The 22,878-nt window shown below is 67.3% G+C and overlaps 2 protein-coding genes across 4 annotated transcripts; one reads left to right on the forward strand and one right to left on the reverse strand.

The window, feature by feature from the left end:
- Window positions 1-8,399: 8,399 nt before the first annotated feature.
- Window positions 8,400-12,077, forward strand: CCND1 (cyclin D1). Of its 2 annotated transcripts, none has more exons than XM_056131781.1 (5): window positions 8,400-8,621; window positions 9,676-9,891; window positions 10,294-10,453; window positions 11,413-11,561; window positions 11,867-12,077. In XM_056131781.1, the coding sequence occupies exons 1-5, from the start codon at window positions 8,424-8,426 to the stop codon at window positions 12,068-12,070; spliced, it is 927 nt and encodes a 308-aa protein (XP_055987756.1). In that variant the 5' UTR covers window positions 8,400-8,423; the 3' UTR covers window positions 12,071-12,077. The 2 variants fall into 2 exon arrangements, with proteins under 2 accessions (XP_055987756.1, XP_055987757.1); XM_056131782.1 differs by having other exon boundaries at window positions 11,921-12,077.
- Window positions 12,078-15,999: 3,922 nt separating this feature from the next.
- LTO1 (LTO1 maturation factor of ABCE1) lies at window positions 16,000-21,342 on the reverse strand. 2 transcript variants are annotated; one of them, XM_056131959.1, is made up of 5 exons: window positions 21,209-21,342; window positions 19,631-19,736; window positions 18,411-18,481; window positions 16,693-16,807; window positions 16,000-16,601 (listed from the first exon to the last, which is right to left on the reverse strand). In XM_056131959.1, exons 1-5 carry the CDS (start codon window positions 21,256-21,258, stop codon window positions 16,533-16,535), a joined length of 411 nt encoding a protein of 136 aa, XP_055987934.1. In that variant the 5' UTR covers window positions 21,259-21,342; the 3' UTR covers window positions 16,000-16,532. The 2 variants fall into 2 exon arrangements, with proteins under 2 accessions (XP_055987934.1, XP_055987933.1); XM_056131958.1 differs by having other exon boundaries at window positions 16,004-16,601; window positions 16,693-16,810.
- Between the last annotated feature and the right edge of the window lie 1,536 nt (window positions 21,343-22,878).

Raw genomic sequence — 22,878 nt, forward strand, 5'->3', positions numbered from 1 at the left:
GGGGCGGTGGGGCCGGTCAGGGCCTTGGGTGGACTTGGAACCAACCCAAGCTGGGGGATGGATCAGCAGGGACCCCTGAAACGGGACCTGTGTGCTGTGTCCCGCCCCGCCTGTCCCCTCGGAGTGGCCTGGGAAGGTGGAGCTGTTCTGGCTCGGCCATCCACAGGGGGCCCAGGATGAAAAGGGGGCTCTGGGTGAGGCCCAGCTCAGCCACATGGACGCACGGGTCTGTGACTCTGTGCTCAGGTCTCTGCTGCTCCCCGAGAGTGGTCCTGGATCTCAGAGCCCCTCCTGCAGATGACCTAACTTGCAGGGCTGGGGCGGGAGGGGCGGTCCAGTCATTCAAGCACTTTGTCTTGCACACAGTGAACCCAGGTTCGATTCCCCGCACCACGTCGAGTCCCTAAAGCACCCTCAGGAGTGACCCCTGAGCACAGAGCCAGGAGTCAGCACTGAGCACCGCCAGACATGGCCCCAAAACCAAAGACTCAAAGACCCAAACATTCGGTCACACAGCGAGGGGGTCCCACGGGGGCCAGTGCTGTCTCCGGCCTCGCTCACTGCCCACCCCTCCACCCCGCCCACCTGCCAGTCCTCTCTGCTCACTCCCCCCCACCCCCGCCCCACAGCACGCGCCCGGAGCTCCTGGCTGGCTGGATACATACATACATACATACATGCATACATGCATACGTGACTTCCAAGAAATGTTCCACCGTCTTTGTTTCACTTTTTGACAATTCTCAGAGATTTCTCCTGGCTGGAGTGATAGCACAGCGGGTAGAGCGTTCGCCTTGCACGCGGCCAACTGGGGTTCGATTCCTCATCCCTCTCAGAGAACCCGGCAAGCTACCGAGAGTATCCCGCCCGCACAGCAGAGCCTGGCAAGCTCCCCGTGACATATTCGATATACCAAACACAGTAACGGCAAGTCTCACAATGGAGACGTTACTGGTGCCCGCTCGAGCAAATCGATGAACAACAGGAGAACAATGCTACTCCTGGCTCTGCGTTCAGGAATCACTCCTGGTGGTGCTTGGGGGACCCTCTGGGATGCCAGGGATCGAACCTGGGTCAGCCCTGTGCAAGACAAGCGTCCTCCCTGCTACTCTGTCCCTCTCTCCCCTGTTCCAGGCATTTGGTGGATGTTCTGGACCTTTGGTGAAGCTCTGTGTGTGTGTGTCATGTGTGTGCATGTGAGTGTAGATGTGTGTGCGTGCAAGTGTGTGTGTGTGTGTGTGTGTGTGCGCGCGTGTGTTCTACTGCTCTGGCCCGAATCACCCCTACGGAATCTGCAGACTCAGAAGCCCGTAGGCTCCTGGCGACAGGTGCCCTCAGGAGGCTCCCTCGGGGCGAGCCATGGGCTGGGAAAGGCCCGAGGCCATCCCCGAGGACCTGCACCCCCTCCCCGTCCCGAGAGCCTCCTCCCCGCTCTCCTTTCCCACCAGCTCTGAGCTCCTCGTCCCCAGTGGGTGAGACGGTGGGCGACGTCCTGCCTCAGTCACTGCCCGTGTCTAGCAGGAGCGGAGGCCCCTCGTGTGAACGCCAAAGCAGACGCCACGAGGGGGCTGCCGCGTGGGCCCGGCCAGCCAGTGGGCTCCTCGCTGTGTGTCCGGCCCCCGGTGGCCATCTGCAAGTGGATCAGATTAGCGAGGCCCGGTCCCCGAGCCCAAATTACAGGCCAAAGCCACAAAATTGTCTCCCAATCAGAGGCCTCTTTCTGGGCACCCCCACAAACACCGAGCCCCCTCAATCAGGGCGGCGAGGAGGGGCGGGCGCGCTCATTTTTTTCATCTTGCTGAGTTCCTCGGCGGCTCCCTCTAATTTCCCTGTTCCTGCTCCTTTGAGGCGGTTTCACGCATCGCCGGCCGGAGCCGCACGGGGCAAGCGGCCACCGCGGCACAGCCCCGAGCTGCGAGTGCAGGAGATGGGCCAGCCGCACCCCTGCGCGGAGACCCGCAGGCCGGGCCTCGGTGGCTCAGATGAGGGTCAGTGTCCCTGCGTCCCCCATCTTGGCGAGTTTCCTGGACTCCAGCGGTCCCCAAAGACACTTTCCCTAGAAGGCCGGACCCTTGGACGGCTCCTCCCTGCGAGCCTGGGGCAGCGGAGGATGCGGTGGGGGCCCGAGTTGACCACGTCCAGGAACCAGCTCTTGCACAAAGGCTGGGCACCCCTTGGGGTGCTGCTGAGCGCAGAATGGGTTTGGGGAGGGGCTGCAGGGCAGCTGGCTCTGGACCTTGAACCTGGAGGCAGGGGAGACCCCCCTGCAAAGGGCATGGGAGCAGGAGGGAAGGAGGGAGACTGAGTCTTGCAGGGTTCGAGGGAATAACGGAGAAACTGACTTGGGCAGCGAGGGCCTTGGGACACCAGGTGAGTGACCTTAGAAGCTCTTCGGGGGCTTGGGGGCGGTCCAGGGAGCCCCGAGGGGGACGGTCCCCACCTCGTTCTCCCTGGCTGGCTACTTAGGTGTCAGAACCAACGGATCCGTCCTCACAAGATGATTTGCTGGGAGTTTTGGGACCTGCAGGTCCAGCTGGCAGGAGTGGGCACTGCTGCCCACTGAGGCTCTGTCTCTAGGAGCATGGAGCACCCCCGCACGTGTTTCAGGGTCCCCTGCTGCACCTCAGCTGCGGCCACCCTGGGCTGGCTTTGTCTTGGACACGAAGTCCCAGGGGCAGGAGCCCACGTGGCCCGGGGCCACCAGGAGCCCTTCCTCCCCGAGAGACCCCCCTACGGCTCAGCCCCAGGGCAGGCGCTGGGAGGGCAGCCTGGGCCCCTGCACACGGGCACCTTCGGCCAACTTCCCCCGGGCTGCAGCTCCCTGGCACCGCCCGCCCCTGGCCTACAGGAGGCCTCGCCCTGGCCCCTCCCGAGCTGGGCTGAGACTGGCCCCGCACTGGCCGTGCTGGGGCGCCTTGTTCTCCCCGGGGCGGGTTAGCAGGAAGAGAAGTAACCGTGCTGCCTCGCTCTTGTTTTCCTTCTCAGGAACTTCCAAGAATTTGATCCTTTTGGTTTAGGGGGCCACACCCGGCAGTGCTCACGGCTCACTCCCGGCTCTGGGCTCAGGGCTCATTCCAGGCTCTGCTCAGGGTTGACTCCTGGTTCTGTGCTCAGGGCTGACTTCCAACTCAGTGTTCAGGGCTGACTCCCTGCTCTGTGCTCAGGGCTCACTCCCGCCTCTGGGCTCAGAGCTCACTCCTGGCTCTGTGCTCAGGGCTCACTCCTGGCTCTGTGCTCAAGGCTGACTCTAGGCTCAGTGCTCAGGGATCACTCCTGGCTCTGTGCTCAGGGATTACTCCTAGCAGATTCAGGGCACCCTAAGTAGGGGATCGAACCCTAGTCGGCCACATGTAAGGCAAGCACCCCCTCCCTCCTGTGTGTCCAACCCTAGGATTTAAGTCCCATATCCCAGAAGAACTTGGGAAAAATCAGCCAGTGGAAAGGGTAGGGGCGTGGAGCAGGTCGTTGGATAAAATCCTCTCTGAAGATTGTAGGTCCGGCCGTTGGCCCATGTGCTCCGGAGCAAGAGCCCCGAAGAGCAGTGGCCGTGGCCAGCTAACCTGCCCTCCCAGCACCCAGCACCCGAATCCTGCCCACTTCACAGCCCGGACACCGCTGCTGGCCCGGGGTCGATGTGGCCAAGGTGGACCTTCAGGAAACTGCAGCGGCCCTGAGCACAGCAAGCACTGGGCTCCGGGCGGGCGCGCTGACCCGCTGGACACTGAGCAGATTTGGGAGTCTCCGACCTTCCCCGGCGTGGGCCAAGGCTCAGCTCCTGGCTCTCTGGGCCAGTGCGGTACCCAACTCACTGCCCACGGAGCTGGGCATGCGCCCGTGCCCACCCTCTTCACAGTGAGTGCCCTAGGGTGGGGAATACAGCCTTGCACGAGGACCCCTCGCAGAAAAGGGGGTGCTCTCCTCTCTCCGCGAGCTGGGAGTCAGAACTGAGAGTCCGCTTCCTTTAGGAGGTGGGGAGGACAGTTCTGAGCGGCCAGAGCTCCCCCCAGTCCCTCCCCACCCCGTCTCTGCTTCCCCTCTACATTGAAAGGGGCTCAGGACAGGGGTCCCTGGAGGCCAGTGGTGCCAGGTGCTGAGTCCTTGACCTTGAACTGACTCAGGAAAAGGGCCAGGAATTATCTGACCAATAAGAACCCACAGTCTGCTACAGACCACCTGGCATTGGGGCCATGCACCGGGTCCAGCCCCTCCCAGCCAGGGTTCCCAGGCCTGAGCCACCTAATAAGGAAGGGGAAAAAAAAAAAGCCGGCCCCACTTCGGGAAGGCCGAAAGGGCCCTGATCCGCTTGGACACCTTCCAAGGGTGGACAGGCACCCGGTCACGGACGCCGGAGGTGGTGGTTGGCGCGGAGGGCGACGACCGAGCCCCCTTGCTCCTGGCAGAGCCGTACAAGTGTCCCGATCACGCAGCGGAGGAGCCCCTCTCTAGGGGCCTGCGTCCGCGCCCTCCGGGCGCCCCCCGGGAGGCCCGCGCGCGCGCTCCGGCGCCGTGTGCGCGCCTTCTCCAAGCCTTACGGTAGCGCGGCGCGAGGAGCCACCACGTGGCGGCGGGCCCGGGCCGGGCGGGAATGCGCGGAATGCGCGGGGCGCCCCGCGCTGCTGCCGCCGAGGCCCCGGGGTCGCGCCGCGCGCTCCCGCCCCCCCGGGCCGAGCCCCACGCGAGCACCGGGCAGGGCCTGGGGTCGGAGCGGGGCCCGCGCGCGCGGAACCTCCCGGGGTTTCCAAAGCCGCAGCCCGCCCCGTGCCCCAGGAGCCCAGCAAGGGACCCAAAGATGCGTTGGGACCGTCACCCCGGTGCCCGCACCTGGCCAGGGTCCGGCGCCCCAGAACTGGAAAGCTCCCCCCAAATAAGGACCGCGCTGCCCCGCGCCCCCCGCTCCTTGGGCCTAGCGGAAAGCCGCAAAGGGGTGCAGGGGTGCAGGCCGCAGGGGTGCGGGGTGCAGCGCAAGGCCTCGGGGGTGGGGTGGGGTGGGGTGAGAGAGTGACCAGTCCCGGGGCCCAGCGTGGGAACCTCGCGCCTTGCCTGCCTGCCTGGCTGGGGCGGGGGGCGCCACGCGAGCCACGTGCGTGTCCACGTGGCCCGGCCGCCGCGCTCCTGGGGAGACGCGGGCAGGACGCGGTGCCCTCGGCGGAGACCCCCACCTCCCTGCCCTGCCCTGCGGGATGTGGTCCTCGGCTCCCCCTCCGTGCGCCCCTGCCCGGCCAGGGCGAGAGGCGGCGGGCGGATTCGGGGGAGTCCGACTTCTCCGTGCACCGGACGGCCCGTGGGAAGGGGAGGGGACTGCAGGACCTCTTTGCACCCCCAAAGTGCACTTCCTCTCCCGTGGGGGTCCCCGAGGCACTGCGGGGGGCTGTGCCCCGGGTGGGGGAAGGGGTGCCGCGTGCCCCCCGCCCACCCTGGGCCCTGCCTGGCTGGGCTGCGGGGTCCCTGCATGTGGCTGCAGTTCCAGGATGGGGGGGAGGGGGTGGCCAGCGGTGGGAGGTGCGCCTGCCCCTGGCCCCCAAAGGGTCTCTGACGAGGTGGACGTGGGGGACCCCCGCGGTCCGTGGAGCGGCGCTTGGGCGCCCAGAGCCGGCGGCGAGGGGGGAGGGGAGCCCGGAGCCCCCCTAACCTTCCCTCCTCCTGCAACTCCCGCCGTCCGCCTTCGGAAGCGTTTTTTTTTTTCCCCGAGGCCACTTCTGGGCTCTCACAATGGAAAACGCGCGGGGCCCGGGCCAAGTCTTTCAAGTCGCCGCCAGGTATGCGGCTGCAGGTGACCCCCACCTGCGCCCGCCCGCGGCCTCCCGGGGGAGGGCGAGGCTGCCCCTGGCCGGAGCCGGGCGCTGGGCGGGGCGTGCCCCGAGCGCGGGTTCCTCAATGAACGCGCCCCCTCCCCCTCCGGGCCGGTTCCCACCGCCAGGGACGGTGGCGAAGGTGCGCGCCGCGGAATTCGCCCTCGGGGCGGCCACCCGCCTCGGGGCCGCGGGGACCCGGGTCGGGGGGCCGCGGGGGGCGGCTGGCGCGGGTATTTTCCGCGCCAGGCGAGTATCATTCCCCTCCCCACTCGGCCGCCGAGCCTTTGTTTTCCATAGCCCCCGAGCGAGAAGCGCAGAGCACTTGATCAGGAGCCCTGGGCTCTCGGCACCTCCGGGGTCGTTCGCTCGCGCGGGGAGGTTTTTGTTTATTTATTTTTTTAAGCGAAAAACGCGAACTTTTCCACGGCGGCCAGAAAAGCGCCTCCGAGTAGTTCCCGGCCGCCTTCTAGAAGCCGGCGAAGGGAGGGAAGAGGAGCGCGGCGCCCGCGCCCCTCGCCAGCCGGCACCCCGCGATCCGGGGGTGGGGGCGGGGTTCCGCGCGGTCCGGGCACCCCGGGGTGGGGGCTGGGCGGCGGCGGCGGCCGCTCCCCGCCGGGCCCCGGATTCCTGCGCCTCCCCCGCGGGCTCCGGGCGCTGCTGCACGCTCGCCCGGCGGGCTGGCACTTTTGCGCCCGTCCCTAGGCGGGCGCGCGGCGGGTTCCCGGCGAGATCTGCCCGCGCCGCCTAGTAACAGCGCCGCCGCCCCATTGGCTCCCGCTAATTCCCGTTTCCTCTCGCCCCGCGGCCCGGGGTGCGGGGCGCCCCGCGTGCCCCGCGCGCCCGGGACCCCCGCCGGCCCGAGGGGGCAGAGGCCCGCCGCCGCGGATGGGGCCGGGGCGCGCGCGCGCGCGGGGGGCGGCCCGGGCCCCCACCCCCACCCGCGGCCCCCCGGGAGTGGGAGCCGCCCCCGGGCGCGCGCGCGGCCCCGGCCGTCCCCGGATTTTATGAATGAAAAAGCCGCCGGGCCGCCTCGTGCGCGCGCGCGCGGGCGGATGCGGCGAGGCTCGGCGGGGCCCGGGGCGCACGGCCGCCCCGCGCGTGGGGGCGACGCGCCCCCGCGGGGAGGGGGCTGCGGGCAGCTGCCCACCCGCCCTGAAAAGCAGCGAGGTGGGGGTGGGGGTCTCGCCTGCGCACGGGGAGGGTTTGTTTGGGGGTTTTTGGTGGTGGTTGTTGTTTTTTTTTTTTCAACGTTTCCTTTGCGCTGTTACCGGCGGGGGTCGGGGGGCTTGATGCCCCTGTGTTTCAGAGGGGTGGTGGGTAGGACCCGTTTTCTCGGCGTGGGGTGGGGGGCACGTAACGTGAAGGACGAAGTTGAGGCGGGGTGGGACACCGCGAGAAGGGGAGTCTGTGGAAAGCACTCGTCCCATGCGTCCTCCTCGGAACGCGTCCCCGGAGCGCGCGACGGTCCGGCGACCCCCCTTGGGCAACGTCGTTTTCAGCCGTCAGGTCCACACACCCGCTCCGGGGAGTCCTAGCTGTCCTCCCCTCGACCACCCCGGGGCTCGCGCCCGCGATCGAGAGGCGCCCCCCACCCACCCACCCCCACCCTCCGGCAAAAACACAATCAGGAGTCGCCCGGGGGTCTGGGGGCGACTGGATGTGTCCAACGGTTTAACTTATTTTTAAATTTCAAATGAGGCGGAACCGAGTGCTCGCTCGCAGCCTTCCATATGGGGAGGGGGAGGGTCTGGGGACTCTGAGATTGCCCCGGCGACGGGGTGGGCGTGCGCCCGTCCCCCCCCACCGCGAGCTGGGACAGGTAAGACGGTCCCCCCCCCCGAATCTCCCCACGAGGGGGGCCGGGACGGAGGAAGTGCAGGCCACCATTTTGGGCTGCGGCTGGAATTTTCGGGCAATTCTTTTTGGGGGGGGGGCAGGCACCAGCATATGCAGGGCTGAGACCCCCCTCGCATGGCCAGGGCTGCTGCTTTGCAGCGCCCCGCGGCCCGCGCGCTGGAGGGGCGCCTCGGCGGGGGGCTGAGGACGCCGCCCCGCGCCCCCCAGGGCCAAGTGGTCCCGGCGGTTTGCACGTGTGAATGAAAATGAAAGGACGGCGGCGCGGGGCCGCGGACCCCAACCTCCCACCCTCCCGATGCGTGTGGCCCGGCCGGCGCGGGGGTGGGGGTGGGGTGGGGGGACGCGGAGAGGGCCGCCCGCCGCCCCCCACCCCCGCACCGCGCACCCCGGGCCGGGGAACCGGGCGGCCCCGGGGAGATTTGCATCTCTATGAAATCGGGGCGGGGGCGGGGCGGGGTGGGGTGGGGTGGGGGCGGCCCCGCGCGACGGCGCCGCGGGGCAGGCGTGGCGCCCCGGCCCGCTCCGGGGCTCCCCGCGCCGCGCGCGCCCCCGCCCCCGCCCGCCCCCTCCCCGCCCGGCTTTGATCTCCGCTCACAACGGGGACGTCACGCGGGCCGCGGGGCGAGTTTTGTGGCGAGTCGCCGCGGCCCCGAGCCCGCAGAGGGCGGTCGGCGCTCGCAGCGGCCAGAGCACGGCGGCGGCGCGCTCCGGCCCCGGCCCCGGCCCCAGCCCCCCGCACCGCGCGCGCCCCGCCGCCCCCGCCGCCCGCCGGCCATGGCGCACCAGCTCCTGTGCTGCGAGGTGGACGCCGTCCGCCGCGGCTACCCCGACGCCAACCTGCTCAACGACCGGGTGCTGCGCGCCATGCTCAAGGCGGAGGAGACCTGCGCGCCCTCCGTGTCCTACTTCAAGTGCGTGCAGAAGGAGGTCGCGCCGTCCATGCGCAAGATCGTGGCCACCTGGATGCTGGAGGTGCGCTGGCCCCCGGCCCCCCGGCCCGCGTGGCCCCGCCGCCCGCCTTCCCGCGCGCCCCGACCTCGGAGAGCGCGGGGAGCGCGCCCGGGGCGCGGCGTGTCCCTGCGCGCCCGGGAGGAGGAGGAGACGGGGGTCGCCGGCCGAACTGCCCAGCGCGCGAAGGGGACCCCCCACCCGGGAGGGGAGGGCCCTCTGGGAAGAGGCCAGTGCCCGGGGCACCCGGGGTGGCTGCAGCGCGCCGGCCGGCCGGTGGCCCGGGCCCGGCCGTGCCCCGCCTGCGCCGGCCGCTCCCGCCGAGGGGCGCCCGGGTTTGATTTTTTCTCGATTAATATCCAGGGACACGTCTGCGAGGCCGCCGTGCCAGAATTATGCGCCATCTTTGTTCTTTGATCGCGAGGCCCAAGTGCCGATTTCGTCGTGGGGGCGGGTGGGGGCGGGGAGCGCGCGGTGCGGGGCGCGGGGGTCCGCGGGGGCGCCCGCGGGGAGGTGGGGGCCCCTTTGTTCGAGCCGCGCGCCCCGGCGCGCACCCCGTCGCCGGGGGTCGACCCGCGTCTTGGAGCGGGGTGGCGGGGAGGGTCCCGGCTCCGGAGTCTGCCCGCCGCGAGCTGGGGGGTCCGGGGCCACGTTTCCAGGCCGTCGGCGGGGGCCTGCGGGGACCACGAGTATTTTGCAATGAGTTTTTTTTTTTTTAAATAAGCGCCGCGCGGTGCCCTGGTGCAAGCCGGGCGCCCCGGGTTGCAAAAGGGGGGACCCCGGGGTTCGCCCCAAAGCCTTTGCTGGCGCGCCCCAGACCCCCGGCCGCGGTCAAGGACCGCGCGGGGGTCATCTTCGGGATCTCTCGGGGTCCTGGGGTGCTTTTTAAAAAAATATCTTAAACAACCCCTGGAGAGACGACGTCTGGGGAAGGCGGCGCGGCCACCTTTGTGTCTCGCGCGCCCGGCGCCCACCAGGTCCCGGTCCGGCCCGGCCCGGGGGCGGCGGCGGGCGGCCACGTGGGCGCGCGGGGACTTTCCCTTTCGCTTTCGCGGGCGCTGACGCGGGGTCCGCCCAGGTGTGCGAGGAGCAGAAGTGCGAGGAGGAGGTCTTCCCGCTGGCCATGAACTACCTGGACCGCTTCCTGTCGCTCGAGCCCGTGCCCAAGAGCCGCCTGCAGCTGCTGGGCGCCACCTGCATGTTCGTGGCCTCCAAGATGAAGGAGACCATCCCGCTGACGGCCGAGAAGCTGTGCATCTACACCGACCACTCGGTGCGGCCGGACGAGCTGCTGGTGCGCGAGACCCCCGCCCCGCGCGCCCCCGCCCCCGGCTCCGAACCCCGAACCCCGAACCACCCCCGCTCCGGCTCCCGCGGCACCCGGGAGGGGCGGGACTACAGGGGGCAGGGTGCCCGGAGGCCGCCGTCCGACGCTGCGTCCCGAGCCGGGGCCAGGAGCCCACGCTGGCGGCCCCTCCTCGGGGAGCCCACCCCACCGGACCCCGCATCCCCAGGAAGGGCCCCCCAAGAAGCCCGAAAAATGGGCGGCGCGCGCCCTCTGGCGGCGGCGGCGGCGCGCTCGGGCCCGCCGCGCGCCCCAGGTCTCGGGAGGGGAGATTTGCAGCCCCCCGCGCCACCCCCCTGCTCGGGTCTGGACCCCGATCGAGCGCCGCCTCCCCCCTGCCCCTCTCCGCAGCACATGGAGCTGCTGCTGGTGAACAAGCTCAAGTGGAACCTGGCGGCGATGACCCCCCACGACTTCGTGGAGCACTTCCTCTCCAAGATGCCCGTGGCCCCCGAGAGCAGGCGCATCATCCGCAAGCACGCGCAGACCTTCGTCGCCCTGTGCGCCACGGGTACGCCGGGCCCCGCCGCCTCGGTTTCCCCTCCTGCTGCTCCGCGAGGGGCGGCCGCCCGCCCTCTGCCCCCTCCCCCTGGGTGGTCGCGGGCGGGAGCGGCGCCTCTGCGGTCCCCGCGTCTCGGCCGCCTGCTAGGGCGCACACAGGGTGCGAAGCCCGACCCCGGGGTGGGGGAAGGGAGCTGGACCTCGTTCTCTGACCCAGAAGCCCCCCGACTCCTAGCTCGCCCCGACGGACCCGCGGCCAGTGCAGACGAGGCGCCTATTCACGTGCGCGCGTGCACGGGCGTGCAGACAGGCGCGCGCTGCCTCCCCCTTCCCCAGCCCTGCCCGCGACCCCGTGACCCCTTCCTAGCTGGGCCTGGAGAGAAGGGGGGTGGGCGGGCAGACTGGCGACCACACCCCTGCCCCTCGGCTATTGCAACTGATGGGGGATGGCTCCAGGCCGCGCCTGCAAGGGCCAGGTGGGCACGTGCCCCTCGGAGCACCTCCGGCTGCAGCCCGGAGCTCGGTGGCTGGGGTTTGGGGGGCAGTTAGGGAGGAAATTTAGCGAAGCCCCCCACCCCCGTGCAAACACGCATGCCCTGAGTCAGTCCGGGTCCTTTCGGGCTAAGCTGACCGTTATTTCCCGGGACGGACCGCGCAGAGCGGGTGCGGAAGGGTCCCCAGCTTCCCCTCTGCACCCCGAGGGAGCGGCTGCAGTCTTTACGAGAGATAATGTGGGGCGCCCCCCACTCCAAGGGTGACCCCAGGGCGGCAGGGCCCTGGGGCAGAGGGGATGGGGCCGGGGCCACGTCCACGGCTCCCCCACGTTCCCCAGGCAGGACGCAGCCTCTGATCTCGCCGGGCCCGTGCCCTGGGGTGGGAAGCGGGTGCACTTCCAGAACCTTCTCCCCTGCCTCCACCCACGGGGGCTGGGGGCTCCTGCTCACGGCCCCTCTCACCCCACCCCTGCAGATGCCAAGTTCATCTCCACCCCGCCCTCCATGGTGGCCGCGGGCAGCGTGGCGGCGGCCGTGCAGGGCCTGCACCTGGGGGCGTCCAGCGGCTTCCTGGCCCCGCACCGGCTCTCGCGCTTCCTGTCCACCGTCATCAAGTGCGACCCAGTAAGTGACCGCGGGGACCCCCGCAGCCCCTCCTGAGCCCGTCTCCACCCAGCCCAGACAGACCCGGGGTCTGGGGGTGGGGCATGGCTCAGCTGGGGGGTCCAAGGCTGGGATTCGGGGAGGATGCGGAGGCAGGGGTCCCCTTCTGCGTCCCTCGATTGCGGGGGGCTTGGGGGACTTCTGGGTTCTGGGAGGCCCCTCGGCTGCGGCTCAGCGGTGCCCCCTGGTGGGCGGGGCTGAGCCCCTGGGCCAGGCGCGGCCCAGGTTCAGGGGAGAATTAACTGCGGCCCCCGTTCATGGGACAGGTGGCAGCCAGCAGAGACGCCCCCTCTGAGGCCCTGTCCCCTCCCGCCCCCCAGGACTGCCTCCGGGCCTGCCAGGAGCAGATCGAAGCCCTGCTGGAGTCCAGCCTGCGCCAGGCCCAGCAGAGCCTGGACCCCAAGGCCGCCGAGGAGGCGGAGGAGGACTTGTCCTGCACCCCCACCGACGTGCGCGACATCAGCCTCTGAGCGCCCCCGCGGGGCAGGGCAGGGCTGGGGTGGGTGCTCCCCTGCGCAGCCCCACCCCTCCTCCACCTCTCTTCCCTTCTGACTGCCACAAAAGACACAAAGTTCCCCCAAAAACTGTCTTTAAAAAAAAAGGAGAGAGAGAGAGAGGCGCTAGCATCCCCCTGACCCCTCGGGCAGTGACCGGGGTGGCCAGGGCCTAGGAACCAGCTAGTTTTTGATCCCCGGCTGCCCTCAGAATAGTTATTAAGATTAAGACACTGCCCGGCCCGCGGGCCGAGTTCTCTGTTGCAAGCAAAAAAACAAACACACAAAAAAAGCTTAAAACCTTTTTTTTTTTTTCCAAGTAGGAAAACTCTGAAGGCTTTTTTGCATAGAAGGTTCTGGTAGCTTCCCCATCCGCGGGCCTGCCCGGGGAGCTCAGCTTTAAGGCGCGGCCAGGCCCCGTTGCTGGCTGCCCGGGCCTGTAGTCACTTTATCAGTCTTGTGCCTGGGTGACCACGCGGGGAAGGTCGCGCTGGGACCCCCAGCCCAGCCCCTGACCGCGCAGAGCCGCCGCTGGGCGATGCCATAGAGTCTATTTTTGTAATCTCCCTGGTTGTGTTGTTGTTGTTGTTGGTTTGGGTTCTGTTTTTGGTTTTGTTTTCGCCTGTTTCCCCCATGCTGGGTTCTCACCCCACTGCCCCCCACTCCACACCCGACCCCCTGCCCCAGCCCAGCCCCCCACACACACCCACCCACCGTGCCAAGCACCCGGCAACTTCGGCTGCACGCACGGGTGGTCTTCCTCATGTTTCTTCTCGATTCTGAACCATCCCACCCCCAAGCCCTTCAGCCAGCAGGAGCCCGGGTGGTGTGAGAACGAGCGACCCCGCGGGAAGGTTTGGGGACGTTGAGGCCTGGTGCAGAGTGGGAGAGCTGCCCGGGGAGCGGGCGAAGGGGGGTGGCCCTGTGCCGCCCACACGGAGCCTGAAGGGACCCGGCCCCGGGGCCAGCTGGCGTCTGCGGACAGGAGCCGCAGAGGGTGGCCTAGTGGACGTGTAGGTTTGTGTGGGGGGGGGGTGCAGAGCGTGGCCACGCGGGGGTCTGGACACTTGACAGGATGTCTGGTTGGGGGCTCCAGGCCGGCGTGGTCTGGGGCCCGCTCGGCTCACGCCAGGCTGACCCAGTCTGTGAACATTAGCTGCTTTGGGGGTGGTCGGTCAGAAGCGACACGGGCGGCGCTTCGGCCCGTCGGGGGCTTGGGGGGCTTGTCCCACCTCCGGAAACCAGGTTAGCAATTAGCCGATTTGCACTTCTCTCGCCCTGAACCATTTCTGTACCCTGGAGGGGCCCCCGTCGTCTGGCTGGCCGCCCCTGCCGGTCCTTCTCTGTCCCCATGTTGCTGCTATCCTCCCTGAGGCCCGGCCCGTCCCCCTGGACCCCCCACCCCCGTCATGTGTGTGTGATTCTGACGCCTGCGCTATTCCAAAAAGGTTCCCGTCCCACAGTACCTCGTGCTTCTTGGCCGCGTGCAGGCCGGCGGCCCCTCCCCCACGCCGGACTCAGTCCCATCCGGGATCGACCACTGTCCACTGTAGGAGCCCCCTGGGCCGCTCGGCTCTCGGCCCTAGCTCCAGGAAGTTCATGTTTATTATTATTATTATTGCTGTTGTTAATTGTGACAGACCGCCCAAGCCCGCTGCTTCTGGGCTGGGCCGTGTGGGGGGTGATCGAGTAACTTTTGGAATTGTTGGGGTGTGTTGGGGGCGGCCGGGCGGTTCTGTGGGCCCCCCCGGGAGCCGCCCAGCACGCTGCCAAACCCAAAGGAGAGGCCTGGGCCCAGCAGACGGAGGCCCCGGCGGGCGCAGGCAGCCAACGCGTACCTCACTCTGCCTGTGCCCTCAACACCCCCCTGTAGCCAAAAGCAAAGACAAAGATGAAAAGTCTAGGAATAAAGTTGGTGAAATCCCACGTGTGGTCACTGCTTCTGGGGTGGGGGGGGGGGGGGGTGGGAGGCGGGGAACTGGCAAGAGTCCCCACTGGGCATTGTGGGGGGTGAGGGGCTTGAGAGGGCAGGTGGGCCCCCAGCACTCCCCGGCCTCAGCTGGCTGGGGGGTCTGCGCTCTGGGGGAAGACCCCCTCAAATGCCATCAAGTGGGGTCTGTCTTGGTTCAAAGCAGGTGTCTGAAGGGCTCAGCTGGGACCCTCCCCACAGGCCCAACCGCCAAGAGGCCCCAGAGGCAGAGATCAGGCCGCCATGCCCGGGGACAGTGAGGGTCAGGCTGCCCGTGGGTGAACCCAACTGCATCACCGACAGCCTGGCCTGGGGGAAAGGCCTGGCACCCAAGGGTCCCTGAGCTATGGCAGGGGTGGGTGCTGGGGTGCTTGATGTTGCCGTTGCCCCTTGAATGACCATGTGCTGAGTCTGGGAGGAGACCCCCAAGTCCAGGCAGGCGTTCTCGGGGGGAGGCAGGCCCTGCCCGCCTTGGGTGGGGGTACCCAGACGTGGCAGGGACAGTGCTGGTCTCGGTTCTGTGTGGTCACTGCAGGCCCCCGTGGGCTCGGATGGGCTCACGGGCTCCAGCCCCACAGGGGATCGGCACAAACCAAGTTGCTTCAAGGCTTGAGGGCATCGGGGTTCTGAAGAAAGTGGGGACCCCAAGCCTGTGGGCTAGCGAGGGCTCTGCTGACCCCGCCCCACCCAGCTACTAGACGTGGCGGCTCTGAAGCCAGCTCTTGCAGCCGTCAGCTGCTTTGCAGTTCAACCTGCAGCCCGGGGACTGTGGGCGCATCCCAGGGAGGACCCGTCTCCTGGGACTGAAGCAGGACCGCGTCTGTCCAGGGGCCACCACTGGACAGACACACAGAACAGCTCTCCCCAGGCCCTTCCCAAGCCCCCAGGCCAGCGCAGGACTATAGCAGCTTCCTCTGGGGGCCACCCCTCATTTCTGGCCCTGGGCGTGCCCCACCCCCATGTGGGGGGGCAGCAGGGAGGGGGGAGGACCCTTCCCCAGAAGAGTCCAGCAGAGACACCCGCCAGTCCTGGGCACCCCCGGGACGTCCCTCCCTCCCCTGCCAGGCCCCAGACAGACCCCCGGAGGTGGAGTAAGAGGCAGCACCCCTGATGACGCCCGCACACCAGCTCTGGTGTGTGGGGCGCACGGTCAGGGGGGCCCCCGCCCCACTATTTCAGGGGGCACCAAGAGCAAGCCTCCAAACCCGCAGGGCCACTCAGCCTGGCCCGAGCTTAAGGATGGTGTGGGATGGGGCCACCTTGGGGAGATTCTGAGGAGTGGACGTGACTCTGCTATGAACACTAGATGCAGCACACAAGGCCTCCTCCTCCAGGAAGGCCGCGGGGGCCGAAGCCAGGCAGGGGCTCATGGGGGAAGTGGGGCCCAGCGGGGGGTGGGGGTTCTGGGTTCGGCCCACCAGCCGGTTCAGCCTTGCTGCCCATGGGGGTGCAGGTGGCCTGATGCCCTTCCAGGGGGTGACCTCCATACAGCGGGGCCCGGTCCTCCCCACCACGGGGGTCTGCAGAGGGGGGGGGGGGGCAGTGGCTGCGGGCGGAGCTGGCGGCTGGCAGGACACTGCTTGGGGCATCCTCCCCAGTGCCCTGGGCACTGCCTCCCTGCCAGGGTCTACACGGCAAGTGCCTGTCTACGGGGCGAGTGTCTGTCTACACGGCGCGTGTCTACACGGCAAATGTCTGTCTATGCGACAAGTGTCTACACACCGAGTGTCTGTCTACATGGTGTCTGTCTACGCGGCGAGTGTGTCTACACAGCGAGTGTCTGTCTACACGGCGAGTACCTGTCTACACAGCGAGTGTCTATGTGGCACGTGTCTGCAACACGGCAAGTGTCTGTCTACACATCGAGCCAAACCAGGAAACTGCTCTAGAAACCAACAAGGAGCCTGGGTGGCAGCAGAGGCCTTGCCAGGCTCCGGTTTATTTCTCTGCAGTCACAGACGCGCACGGGGCCCAGGGCAGCCACGGCAGCGCCTCCCCAGGACAAAGCTCAGGGAGGGGCGATGCCCCCAGACTCCCCCCCCTTGAGGTGTGCACACACCCGAGAGGCTGGGGCTGGGGTGAGGGGAGGCCCCATACGGGCTGTGGGGCCTGGCGCAGGGCCGGGAACAGCACGTGAGCCAGGGGTCCCTGCACAAGGGGGACAGAGTCCCCGCAGGGCCGGCACCTGCAGGCAGGCCGAGGAAAGACGCCCTTTCAGCCCGCCCGCAGCGGGACCGTGTCATGTAACCAGGGCGGAGGGGACCCCTTCCTGGGGTCCATCACCGATTCCTGCCCACAGGCCCCGAGGGCACAGGAGCAGCAGGGGACGGGGGGTGCCGACACCCCTCAGGGGCTTGGCAGGCGCGGGCACAGAGCCCCGTCACCCACTGTAAACCCGGCACTGCCGCCTCGGTCTTGTGGCCACCACTGCCACGGGCGACTGTCCCCATCGGCCTTTCTCGGTCCTCCTCAGAAGGAGAGTCCAGAACCTTCTGTGCGGATATTGAAGTCCGGCTGCACGTTGAGCAGAGAGCAGAGCTGTGGGGACAGGGGAGAGGCCTCTGGCACCCCATTCATTACCCACTGCCCGCCGCCCCCCCGCCCCCCAGCACCCGCCGCCCACCCGCACCTGTCTGAACTTCCCCCGGATTCTGTCCAGGTCTTCGTGCAGCGTCTCGTGTGTCGGGTCCCCGTAGGGGAAGCTCTGGATCATGGCCTCGAGGGCTTCCAAGGCCTTCCTCTTCCTGCTGTCGAGACAAGGGGCCAGAGATGGCGGCGGCAGGGACGGTGCCCACCCTGCCCACGGCCCGCTCGGGTCTGACCCTGACACCGCACAGCCGAGGGGCACAGAGACGCGAGTCTGTCCCTGTGCCGGCCACTCCAGGAAGAGCACGGAGAACCCACGGCCAAGGGCCCCGAGCAACGTGTCAGTGCGGGGACAGCCACCAGCCCCCCCACCCCAGACCCCCAAGGACGCCGCATCCCAAAGGCAAGCCAGGCTGGTCCTCTCTGCTCAGCGAGACGGTGGCCACACGGGCTGCGTCCAGGCCACTGACCGGGGCCCGCGTGATGGGACGGAGAGCACGGAGCTCAGCCCACAGCGGGCAAGGCTGCTCGCGGGCGGGTCAAGGGCCTGCACCAGGGGCCGCCCCTCAGGCACCCCCTCACGCCCCCTCGATCCCCCTCGCCTCCCCCTAATGCCCGAGTTCCCCTCCCCCTCCCTTATGTCCTCTCCATCCCCCTCAGGTCCCCCCTACACCCACTCTAACGCACCTGTCAGCACGAGGCCGAGGAGCCTGGGGTGTGGCGAGCTGGGGCTACCTGAGGGGCTGCAGGCCGGGGCTGGGGTCAGCACATGCACGAGACCCCGGATCAATCCCAGCATGCTCCATGCCCCCAACTCTTTTTTTTTTTCTTTTCTTTTTGGGTCCCACTCGGTGATGCTCAGGGGTTCCTCCTGGCTCATGCACTCAGGAATCACTCCTGGCGGTGCTTGGGGGACGTTATGGGATGCTGGAGATCGAACCCGGGTCGGCCGTGTGCAAGGCAGACGCCCTCCCTGCTGTGCTATCATTCCAGCCCCACACCTCCCCCCGCAATCTCTAAAACTCACTCTGATCTCCCGGCTCTAGTTGGGCCTGGAGGACCCCCAGCACCCCCACTTTTGGCCTGGGAGGCGGGAGAAGCCAGGCTAGCCCTGTGCCGGGCCTGGACCCCTGCACACTCGGGCGCTCGAAGCTGGAGCAACTGGAAGGAGCGCAGCCCCGTGCCAGCCTGCAGCCACTGTCCTCGGAGAAGCCCCCACAGGGCAAAGGGTGGCACGGAGGGCCTGCAGCCCTGCACCTCAGGCCCAGCTGTGAACCGCCCCCTGGTTGGCCAAGAATCACTGGCTGGGCCCTCGGGCCTCCTGAACATCACTGGGGCCCCCCCCCCCCCCGAAAGAAATGGTGTTTCGCCAAACGTCCAGAACATTCACCAAACACCCGGATGTTCACAAAACACCCAGAACAGGAACCGGAGCGCTAGTACAGCGGGGAGGGCATGTGCCTTGCCCGCAGCCAGCCTGGGCTTGATCCCCGGCATCCCATAGGGTCCCCCGAGCCCCGCCAGGAGTGAGTCCTGAGCACAGAGTCAGGAGTAACCCAGGCATCGCCGTTGCGACCCAAAAACAGAATCGAAAATCCCGAACACACGGCGCATTCACCAGATGTCCCAACGCTCCCCAAACCCCGGAACACGTCCGCACGCCAACTTGGTCTCCATGCCGGGGGAGGGGAGAGACGCACGAGTCGGGGGTCCGGGGGGGAATGGAGGCACGACCCCAGCCCCCCGCTGCAGTCACCCTACCTGTCCTTCTCGGAGGCGCCGCTGTCCAGCAGATACCGCCACGCACAGGCAAAGCCCCGGTAGCACCCGATCTGGGGGTCAGAGACGGGAGGAGGGCATCAGTGAGGGCTGGAAGCCTCAGGCTTCCGGGGCTTCAGGAAGGCACCCCTGGGCGCCCACCCTGGAGGGGAGGGTCTGAGGCCTGTGGGGGACCCCCTATACCCACACACTCAGGCCTCGGAGCTGTGCCAGAGTGAGGAACAGGAGAGGGTGAGACCACCTCCAGGGCACACGTGGCTTTCAGCCCCCCAGACCAGGGCCAGGCTGACCCGGGTTCGATTCCTAGGGCCACTGGGGCTTGGGGCTCAGTGCTCAGCCCAGTGCTCGGGGCTCAGTGTTCAGCCCAGTGCTCAGGACTCAGTGTTCAGCTCAGAGTTCAGTGTTCAGCTTGGCTCTCAGGGCTCAGTGTTCAGCTTGGGGCTTGGAGCTCAGTGCTCAGCCTGGTGCTCAGGGCTCAGTGCTCAACTCCGGCTCCCTGCCCTGCAGTCCCTGCAGGCGGCAGCAGCTGTTGTGTCTGCAGCCAAGCAGGGGGGACCTCTGTCTCCCACCACAACCCCAACTGTGGCGGCCAGCAAGTTTGGAGCTTGCAGGGAGGCAGGAAAGGAAACCGGCTCTCAGCACCTGAGTGCGAACTGGTGGGTGCTCCTGACACCCACCTCTCGGGGAGGAGTCGCTGGCCCTGGAGTCCCTAGGAGGCACCAGGACCCGCCCAGGCAGCCAGGAGTGGAGGGGGCGCTCTCCTGGCCACAGCCATGTGCTCCATGGAATCCAGCACCTTCTAAGAGGACTGGAGAGATAGCAGAGTGGGTTGGGCATTTGCCTTGCACGCGGCCAACCCGGGTTCGATCCCCGGCATCCCATAGGGTCCCCCGAGCACCGCCAAGAGTAATTCTTGAGTGCAGAGCCAGGAGTAACCCCTGTGCATTGCTGGGTGTGACCCAAAAACGGAAAAAAAAAATATTTTTGGCTTCTAGGTCACACCCAGTGAAGTTCAAGGGTTACGCCTGGCTTTGCACTCAGGAATCACTCCGGGCGGTGCTCAGGGGATTCTATGGGATGCTGGGGATCGAACCCGGGTCGGCCGCGTGTAAGGCAAATGCTATCCCCGCTGTCCTGTCGCTCAGGTCCCCGCATGCAGGCTCAGCCGCCTGACGGGCCGGAAGCCAGGGGCGGCCACTCACCTCGGAGCCGATCCTGGCGCCCTGCATGGCTCCGTGCCGCCTCCCCTCGGTGAGGCCCAGGCTGCTGCCGTCCTCGAAGCCTTCCCGGTAGCCGTCCCCGTGGAACCTGGAGAAACAGGGGCCACAGCACCGTCAGCACTGGCCTCTGCCCCAGGGGCTCCGGTCAGGGTCCCCTTTCCTGCTGCTGCTCCTCCCGGTCACTGCATCTGGGCCCCCAATTTTCCTCCTCCAGGAAGGCAGGGCCAAACTGGGCTCGATCCCCAGCACCCCGGATGGCCCCTCACCAAGCCCACCAGCAGTGATCCCTGAGCACAGAGCCGGGCGTAAGCCGAGCACCACTGCCTGTGACCCCAAAGCCAACAGATTCAAAGAAAAAAATCGGGGCTGGAGTGACTGCACAGCGGGGAGGGCGTTTGCCTTGCACATGGCCGACCCGGGTTCGATTCCCAGCATTCCATACGGTCCCCTGAGCACCGCCAGGGGTAATTCCTGAGTGTAGAGCCAGGAGGAACCCCTGTGTACCGCCAGGTATGACCCAAAAAGCAAAAAAAAACCCAGAAAACTTGGGCCGGAGTGATAGCACATCGAGTAGGGCGTTCTGCCTTGCACGCGGCCGACCCGGGTTCGATTCACAGCATCCCATAGGGTCCCCTGAGCACCGCCCGGGGTGATTCCTGAATGCAGAGCCAGGAGGAACCCCTGTGCACCGCCGGGTGTGACCCAAAAAGCAAAAAAAGAAAAAAAAAGTGCAGGGGCTGGAGTGATAGCACAGCGAGCAGGGCGTTTGCCTTGCACGCGGCCGACCCGGGTTCGATTCCCAGCATCCCATAGGGTCCCCTGAGCACCGCCAGGGGCGATTCCTGAACGCAGAGCCTGGAGGAACCCCTGTGCACCGCCGGGTGTGACCCCAAAAGCAAAAATAAGTAAGAAGGAGAAGAGAAAAAAATCCCGAACGAACTCAAGCACTAACCCGACCCGACCGCTCAGCTCATCCCGGCCGGGCCGAGCCGGCCACCCCCAGCGGCGGGCGGGCGGGCGGGGCGGGCAGGTCCCCCGGGGGCTGGCCGGGGAGTGGGCTGGGCCGACGGACGCGGGGGGGTCGGGGATGGGGCCCCGGGGACAGGCGGGGACAATGGGAGGACAATCGGAGCCCCTCGACAAGGAGGGCTTCAATGCATAACCAGGCGGGCGCCATTCGGGCCGCGGCGCGAATAAATGTCCCCGATGAATGTCCCCAACTGGTGCCGCGGCGCGGGCCCGCCCCGGCCTCCCAGCGGCTCCCGGGGGACGCGCGCGCGGCGCCCGGGCCGGCGGGGCCGTGAAAGCCGCCGTCTGGCCCGCGGCCGGGGGCAGCGCCGGGGGCAGCGCCCAGATGGCCGGGGGGGCGGCGCCCGGCAGATGCCCGGCTGGGGGCGGGGGCCGGGGGCGGGCCCGGGAGCAGCTGGGCACGTGGCGGCCGGCCCGGGGGCGCGGGGTCAGCGGGGACCCGCCGCCCCCGGGAGCCCCTCGGCGCCCGCGCCCCCCGGGCCCGCCCCCCGGTCCGCGCCCGCCCCGGACTCCCGCGGCCCCGCCGCCTACCGCTCCTCCGCCATCACGATGGCATCGAACATGTCCTGCCGCCCCGCCATGCCCACGGCGCTGCCCGCACCCGCGCGGCCCCGCGCGCCCCGCGCCCACTTCCGGGAGCGCCGCGCGGGGCACGCTGGGTACGGACGGCGCGCGCGAGGGCCCAGTCGGCGGCGGCTGGGCGTGGTCGCGCGGGCCCGAAGCCCCGCCCCGTGGCGGCCCGAAGCCCCGCCCCGTGGCGGCCCGAAGCCCCGCCCCTCCCAGGTGCCTGGACTCAGGGCCGCTGAGCAACCTTAGGCCCAGAGCGGCTGGAGTTTTCACTTCATTCCTGCGATTTGTCTGGAAAAAAAAAGAGTGATCAGAGTGATTTGGGCCGGAGCTATAGCACAGCAGGTAGGGCGTTTGCCTTAACCCGGGTTCGATTCCCAGCATCCCATATGGTCCCCTGAGCACCACCACGAGTGATTCCTGAGTGCAGAGCCAGGAGTAACCCCTGTGCATTGCCAGGTGTGACCCGAAAAGCAAAAAAAAAAAAAAAGGAAAAAAAGTGATCGAGATGGGCTGGAGCTACAGTTCAGCGGGGAGGGCGTTTGCCTTGCACGTGGCTCACCCGGGTTCGATCCCGGCATCCCATATGGTCCCCCAACACCGCCAGGTGTAATTCCTGAGTGCAGAGCCAGAAGTAACCCCTGAGTATCGCTGGATGTGACCCAAAAAGCAAAAAAAAAAAAAGTGATCGAGGTGGGCTGGAGCAACAGTCCAGCGGGGAGGGCATTTGCCTTGCACGCAGCTGACCTGGGTTCGATCCCCAGCACCTTATATGCTTCCCCGAGCAACGGGAGTGACTCCTGAGCATTGCCGGGTAAGACCCCCAACCAAGAGCAAAACAAATATTTATTTATGGGCTGGAGCCATAGTTCGGGGAGGGTGTTTGGGGAGGCCTTCGAACCCCAGCACCCCCCCCCCGGGCATCCCCCAAATGCCCTTAGCAGTGATCCCTCAGTGTGAACATCTCCGGGTGTGACCCAAAAAGCAAAATATAAATAGGTAAATTTCTAAAAGGAGAGAGAGAGAGAGATTGAGGGCTCAGGGTATTCACCTTGCCTGTCTGAGTCCCGGGTTTGAGTCCCCGCAGCTCTGATTTGGCCTCCCTGAGCCCCCCGGGAGGGATCCCTAAGGATCATGCCCGCTGCCCCCCACTTCCTTACACACCCCACCTTGTCCCCAGTCCCCTCTATTTCCCTTGGGACCTCAGTCCACTTGCCAGAGTTCACGGGCTTCTTTTTCTTTTCTTTTCTTTTGCCCATTGGTCAATGTGATTTCCGTATATTCCACACGGGGTGAAATTAACCAATGCCCGTTGGTTGTGAAATTAACCAATGCCCGTTGGTTGTTCTACTTCGGACTCACTCCACTTGGCACGATTCCCTCCATTTGCTTCCATTTTGCTGCGAATGGAAATTTTAATCGTTTAATAGCTACATAGTAACCCCGTGTGTGTGTGTGTGTGTAAACAACATCTTTATCCAATTATCCACCAATGGGCAATTCAGTTTTCTACATCTCTTTACTATTGTAAATAATATGCCCGTAATCACGGGAGCAGACACGACTTCATCTTTTGGGGGTAGAAACTGTTCTTTCATGTTTGTCAACAGGGGCACCATCCGCGGGTGCTGTAG

This window comes from Sorex fumeus, unplaced genomic scaffold (assembly GCF_029834395.1).
Source record: "Sorex fumeus unplaced genomic scaffold, SorFum_2.1 ptg000093l, whole genome shotgun sequence".
Lineage (NCBI taxonomy): Eukaryota > Metazoa > Chordata > Mammalia > Eulipotyphla > Soricidae > Sorex > Sorex fumeus.